The following is a 6,784-nucleotide window of genomic DNA, read 5'->3' as shown; positions in this document are numbered from 1 at the left end:
AGGCTTGAGCCACCGCGCCCGGCCAGGCCTTTCATTTTTATTTATTTTTTAATCTTTGAGACAGGGACTCGCTCTGTCACCCAGGCTGGAGGGCAGTGGCACAATCATGGTTCACTCCAGCCTCGACCTCCAGGACTCAAGCGATCCTCCCACCTCAGCCTCCTGAGAAACTGGGACCACAGGCATGTGCTACCATGTCTGGCTAATTTTCTTTTTTTTCTTTTGAGATGGAGTCTTGCTGTGTCGCCCAGGCTGGAGTGCAGTGGCCAGATCTCAGCTTCTGCAAGCTCCGCCTCCCGGGTTTACGCCATTCTCCTGCCTTAGCCTCCCAAGTAGCTGGGACTACAGGTGCCCGCCACCTCGCCCGGCTAGTTTTTTGTATTGTTTTTAGTTTCACCGTGTTAGCCAGGATGGTCTCGATCTCCTGACCTCGTGATCCGCTGGCCTCCCAAAGTGCTGGGATTACAGGCTTGAGCCACCGCGCCCAGTCTGTCTGGCTAATTTTTAAATTTTTCTGTAGAGATGAGGTCTTACCCTGTTGTCCAGGCTGGTCTTGAGCTGCTGGGCTCAAGCAATCCTCCTGCTTTGGCCTCCCAAAGTGCTGGGATTACAGGCATTGAGCCATGACACCTGGCCTAAGAAGGACTTTCCAAGCTTAAAATAAAAAACCTAGGATAATTTTAAGCTTCTAAAGAATTGTAGGTCTCAGCCAGGTGCAGTGGCTCACGCCTGTAATCCCAGCACTTTGGGAGGCTGAGACAGGAGGACAGCTTGAGCCTAAGAGTGTGAGACCAGCCTGGGCAACAGAGTGAAACCCTATCTCCACAAAAAATTTAAAAATTATCCAGGCATGGTGGCAGGCACCTGTAGTCCCAGCTACTCAGGAGGCTAAGGTAGGAGGACTGCTTGAGCCCAGGAGATCAAGGCTGTAGAAAGCCATATCATGTCACTGCACTCCAGCCAGGGCAGCAGAACGAGATCCTGTCTCAAGAAAATAAAAGAGGGCCGGGTGCAGTGGCTCACGCCTGTAATCCTAGCACTTTGGGAGGCTGAGGCAGGTGGATCACGAGGTCAGGAGTTCAAGACCAGCCTGGCCAAGATGGTGAAACACCATATCTACTAAAAATACAAAAATTAGCCAGGCGTGGTGGCGGGCGCCTATAATCCCAGCTACTTAGGAGGCTGAGGCAGAGAATAGCTTGAACCCAGAAGGCAGAGGTTGCAGTGAGCCGAGATCGCGCCACTGCACTCCGGCCTGGGTGACAGAGTGAGTGAGACTCTGTCTCAAAAATAAATAAATAAATAAATAAGAGAGACAAAGAGACTCGTAGGTCTCTTTAGTGGAATACCATCTAATTAAAACTCTCCCAAGAAGGTAGGGAGTGCTGTAAAAACACAATGCATGAGATTTATAATCATTAGTCCTCCATTTAAGTGAAAAAAAATTAGGGCAAGAAGCTGTAGATAACACCACCCCTGAGAAAACTCAGAACTAGGGTGATGCCTCAGCCATGCAGGCTAACACGCCTGCCAAGGTGGCACTTTCTACAGGCTGACACAAACAAAGGAACCTAACTGGGGCTTGACTGACCCTGGACCTCAAAGACAGACTAGTCAGATGTTCAGGGCAACCGCTCTTCCACAGAGTCCCACACCACACACTGCACAGGAGGCAAAACCAGAAGAAATAAACCCAGACCTTGTTCCTCCTTCCTCAAAGGGTCAGGGCCCATATGAGCACCTGTGTGGTTTTCTCTTGAGCTTTCTGAGAACTAAACTGAAGCACTTTCTACATTTACAGGTGAGAGGAAAACAAAGTATTGCTGGGCTGAAGAGGAACAGAAGCAAATTAATCCCAATCTGCCTCTTTTTTTTTTTTTTTTTCTTTTTTTAATTTATTTTTGAGATGCAGTCTTGCTCTGCTGCCCAGGCTGGAGTGTAGTGGTGCAATCTCAGCTCACTGCAACCTCCGTCTCCCCAGGTTCAAGCAATTCTCCAGCCTCAGACTCTCGAGTAGCTGGGATCGCAGGCCCGTGCCACCACGCCCAGCTAGTTTTTGTATTTTTAGTAGAGACAAGGTTTTACCATGTTGGCCAGGCTGGTCTCAAACTCCTGACCTCAGGTGATCCGCCCGCCTCGGCCTCCCAAAGTGCTGGGATTACAGGCATGAGCCACTGCGCCTGGCCTCAATCTGCCTCTTTACCAGGAGACACTATCTGTGAAGAATGTAGCAAGGTTACTCATTTGCAAATTCCTCAGGAAAAATAAAATCAAACCAAAACTCCAAAATGCCATCTGAAAACACAGCCAAGATATATGGCAGCCACCACATAACACCTCATCAGGGATTTCATTTGGAGATAAGATGTGTGGCTCTCTACATCATTCCTGCTCCTCAGCGAGAACCTGGTCATTGGGACCCCACCCTATGGCCCAAAGCCTTGCTGGAGGGCTTAGCCAGTGGGCCTGGGACCTGGCCGATTAGGGCAGCCAAACACACAAGGTGATGGGGGAATCGGCACCCCTCTTGTCCACCCGGGCAGTGCTCTGCTCTCCCTCACCTGTGAGGATGCACCTACTCAGCTTGCTTCTGTTGTGAAGAAGCTTCTGAGAACTGCATCCGCTCTAGAGCAGAGCTTCTCAAACTTTCAAAGTGGACAGAAATCCTCTGGCAGTTCTGATTCTGCAGCTTTGGGGTGGGGCCTGACAAACTGCATTTCTACTAGCAATTAGGCAATGCCCATCCTGCAGGTCTGCAGGCCTCATGGAGTAGCTGCTCCCAACCTCCGCAGCAGACAAATCTCCTTGGGCACAGCTGCCTTCTTCCCCTCACCAGTCTTTGGCCCTACCCTGCCTGGCCCTGCCCTAACCTCCTCCTCTGCACTGAACACACTAGTCAAGTCTCATTGTGTTTCTGGAGAGAAGTAGTAATGTGGACGAGCTGAAAGTCATTTACATTTGGTGTTGGAACATGTTTTTTTTTCAACATACTTACTTTCCCAGTCACAAAGAAAACAGGAACTAGGCCACCAATGGGTCCAGAATCATGATACAACCACTTCAGAAACTTTGTCAGCTGAGTCCTGAAGTTAGCCATCAAGGTTGGCTTGGCTCAGTCTTGGCAGGCACGTCTAACAGGATCCAGTCCCTTCTAGAATCCTTTTAGACAATCTGCTTATTCCACCCCTTTAGCAGTTCATTATAGCTTTTTAAGGGGTGTTGACGAAACCTATATATGATATTCCCGGTGTTGAACCATCACTGCTAAGCAACATCTCAAACCACTTTGCATTTAGTAAGCATGCATTGGCTAGGAGACAAAGGGGAAGAGGCTGGGGACTTTGCCCATTCCAGGAATAAACATGTGCCCAGACAAACAAGACAAACTCTCTATAAACCTAAATGGAAAAAAGACCTCTGGGCAGACATTTCCACTCTTCATGTGCCAACAGTTCTGTTTTTTGGGGGGTTTTTTGGTTTGTTCATTTTTTGAGTTGGGGGTCTCACTCCTGTCATGTAGGCTGGAGTGCGGTGGTGTGATCTCAGCTCACTGCTGCCTTCACCTCCCAGGTTCAAGCGATCTTCCCACCTCAGCCTCCTGAGTAGCTGGGACTACAGGTGCATTTTTTTTTTCACTTTTTGTGGAAACAAGGTTCTCTTATGTTGCCCAGGCTAGTCTTGAACTTTTGGGCTCAAACAATCCTCCCACCTCAGTCTCCCAAAGTGCTGAGATTATAGGTGTGAGCCACTGCTGTTGGCAAGAATCATTATTTGTTCTCAATGTGTGCTGCTATAAAATGTTAAGGTCTCTGAATGACAGTCTTTATGCTGCATTTTAAAAGACCACCCTCTGAAAAACTACCAAGGAATTCCAGGACTCTACTGCCCTCCCTACAATAATTCAGCATGAAACCCTCATGAAGGCACAGCTGAGGCAGATCCATCACCCCGACCTGGCAAAGAAAGCGAGCATATACATACCCAGCTTGGGGACGGGCTGCGTATCCCAGAACTGGTAGCTTCGCTTGCTAGCCTCCTCCATGGTTTTGGCAGGTCCCTGACCCACTGAGAACAGCTCAATGGCCTTCTGTATTTCCTGGATCCTCTCTGCTGGCAAAGAGTTCATCTGGACAAGACAAAGTTGAGGAGAGAAAAGGCACATTATATTAGTATGACTTCTGATTAATTATGAGTTCAACAGTTAAGGGGGGCTGGGTGCAGTGGCTCATGCCTGTAATCCTAGCACTTTGGGAGGCCAAGGCAGGTGGATCACTTGAGGTTAGGAGTTCGAGACCCACCCGACCAACATGGTGAAACCCTGTCTCTACTAAAAATACAAAAATTAGCCAGGTATGGTGGCAGGCACCTGTAATCCCAGTGATTTGGGGAGGCTGAGGCAGAAGAATTACTTCAAACTGGTAGGTGGAGGATGCAGTGAGCCGAGATGGTGCCACTGCACTCCAGCCTGGGTGACAAAGCTAGACTCCGTCTCAAAAAAAAAAAGAAAAAAAAGAGTGCTGGGTGCGGTGGTATAATCCTAGCACTTTGGGAGGCTGAAGGGAGGTGGACTGCCTGAGCTCAGTAGTTCAAGACCAGCCTTGGCAACACGGTGAAACCCTGTCTCTACTAAAATACAAAAAATTAGCCAGGCATGGCGGCACGTCCCTGTAATCCCAGCTACTCAGGAGGCTGAGACAGAATTGCTTGAACCTGGGAGGCAGATGTTGCAGTGAGTCAAGATTGCGCCACTGCACTCCAGCCTGGGTGACAGAGCAAGACTCTATCTCAAAAAAAAAAAAAGAGTTATGAGGTACAACTCAAAGAAGGAGTTTGGTTCCTCTGTCCTAATCCCAGAGGTCATTACAACCGAAGAAAAAGTGGTTGACAATGAGCTGTATGATGGGTGGGTGCTGCCTGCAGGGTTTCTCTCCTTACTAGTCTTATGTTGTTTGATGGCAAAAGTAATACATGCTCAATATAAATTTCAAATAATGCAGAAATGTGTAAGACACACAGAAAGTAAACACCCAACAATCCCATCCCCCAAATATAACGCTTGTCATCAACAGTCTTCACTTGGGAAGGTGAGAAGACGCAAATATAATTCCAGACTTTTTGCATGCAAGTTCCAAATGCACACACACACTTTTCAAAAACTAAAAGTAGATCATATAATATTATCGTACAAACTGCTCTTTAAAGCTATGTCTTAGAGACTTTTCCAGGTGAAAACACATGGACCTACCCATTCTACCAACTAAATCTGCTGTATCCACTGTATGTATGGACCACAGTATATTTAGCCAGCCCCCCACTCATGGGCATTTTAGTGATTTTGTTCTTCAGTAATACAACAATGTTGCAGTGAATTTCTTTTCGAGACAGGGTCTCACTCTGTTGCCCAGGCTGGAGTGCCGTGGCACAATTATGGCTCACTGCGGCCTCAACCTCATGGGCTGAAGGGATCCTCCCACTTCAGCTTCTTGAGTAGCTGGGCCTATAGGCATGTGCCACCAGGCCCAGATAATTTTTTTCTTTGTTTTTTTGTTGAGATGGGGGTCTCAATATGTTGCCCAGGCTGGCCTCGAACTCCTGGGCTCAAGCAATCTGCCCACCTCAGCCTCCCAAAATGCTGGGATTATAGGCCACCACACCCGGCATAAATTTTCTTATACATCTATTTTTACCCACTGGGATATATATTTCTGTAGGATGAAGGTAAGAAAGGCTTGCTGGGTCAAAAGGTACGCACTTTTGAAATTATTTATCATCAATTTGCTCTCTAAAAAGAGATTATCAATAATCCAATGAACAGTGTAAGAGAGTAGCTCCAGACCCTCACCGTTACATTTACCAAGACTCAGTTGAGCGTGGTGGCTCACACCTGTAATCCCAGGACTTTGGGAGGCTGAGGCAGGAGGACTGCTTAAGCCCAGGAGTTCAAGGCCAGTCTGGGCAATATAGTGAGACCGTTGTCCCGACTAAAAAAAAAAAAAAGTTTACCAAGCCTTAATCTATACCAATCTAAGAGAAAAAACTATCGCTTTAATGGTCATTTCTTCCATTATGACTTTAACCATCTTATTCACTGATTAAACATTTTTTTCTTTTTGAACTGCCTATTCAATCATTTTAAACTAATACGTATGTTGCAAATATTTTCCCAGATTGTTGTTTATCTTTTGACTTCTACAAAGTTTTATATTTGTCAATTTCTGTTTCATGGCTTCTGGGTCCTATGTCAGACTTAGGTTAATAAAAATACATACATTTTCTTCTAATACTTTTATTTACTTTTCTATTTTTCACTAGGTTATAAAGGAAAGCAACAATATAAACTAGTATGTTCATATTGCTTAGTCCTGGGAGGTGGCATTTTAATTTTCTTCCCCTTGCTGTTTATTAAATAAATTATCGGCCATGTATAGTGGCTCACTCCTGTAATCTCACCAACTTAGGAGGCCATGGCAGCTAGATCTCTTGAGCCTGAGTTAGAGATCAACCTGGGCAACGTGGGGAGACCCCGTGTCTACAAACAATCAAAAAATGAGCCGAGTGTTGTGGTGTGCACCTGTAGTCCTGGCTACTTGGGAGGCTGAGGTGGGAAGACTGCTTGAGCCCAGGAGGATGAGGCTGCGGTCAGCCATGTTCGTACTGCTGCACTCCAACCTGAACGACAGAGTCTCAAAAATAAACTAAATAAATAAAAAGGGAAGACCCAGGCTGGGCGCGGTGGCTCACGCCTGTAATCCCAGCACTTTGGGAGGCCGAGGCGGGCAGATCA

At 46.9% G+C, this 6,784-nt stretch overlaps 1 protein-coding gene across 1 annotated transcript in view; it reads right to left on the bottom strand.

The window, feature by feature from the left end:
• Positions 1-6,784, bottom strand: part of NMT1 (N-myristoyltransferase 1) — a 53,944-nt gene that overhangs the window by 18,927 nt on the left and 28,233 nt on the right. The window contains exon 3 of the mRNA XM_011985958.1: positions 3,982-4,126. Coding sequence (XP_011841348.1) covers positions 3,982-4,126 — 145 coding nt within the window. The remainder of the gene's footprint in view (positions 1-3,981; positions 4,127-6,784) is intronic.

The sequence above is a fragment of the Mandrillus leucophaeus genome, unplaced genomic scaffold (genome assembly GCF_000951045.1).
Source record: "Mandrillus leucophaeus isolate KB7577 unplaced genomic scaffold, Mleu.le_1.0 Scaffold290, whole genome shotgun sequence".
In the NCBI taxonomy this organism is placed as follows: domain Eukaryota; kingdom Metazoa; phylum Chordata; class Mammalia; order Primates; family Cercopithecidae; genus Mandrillus; species Mandrillus leucophaeus.
Note: the sequence above shows the minus strand (reverse complement) of the source record. Positions and strands in the feature narration are given on the sequence as shown.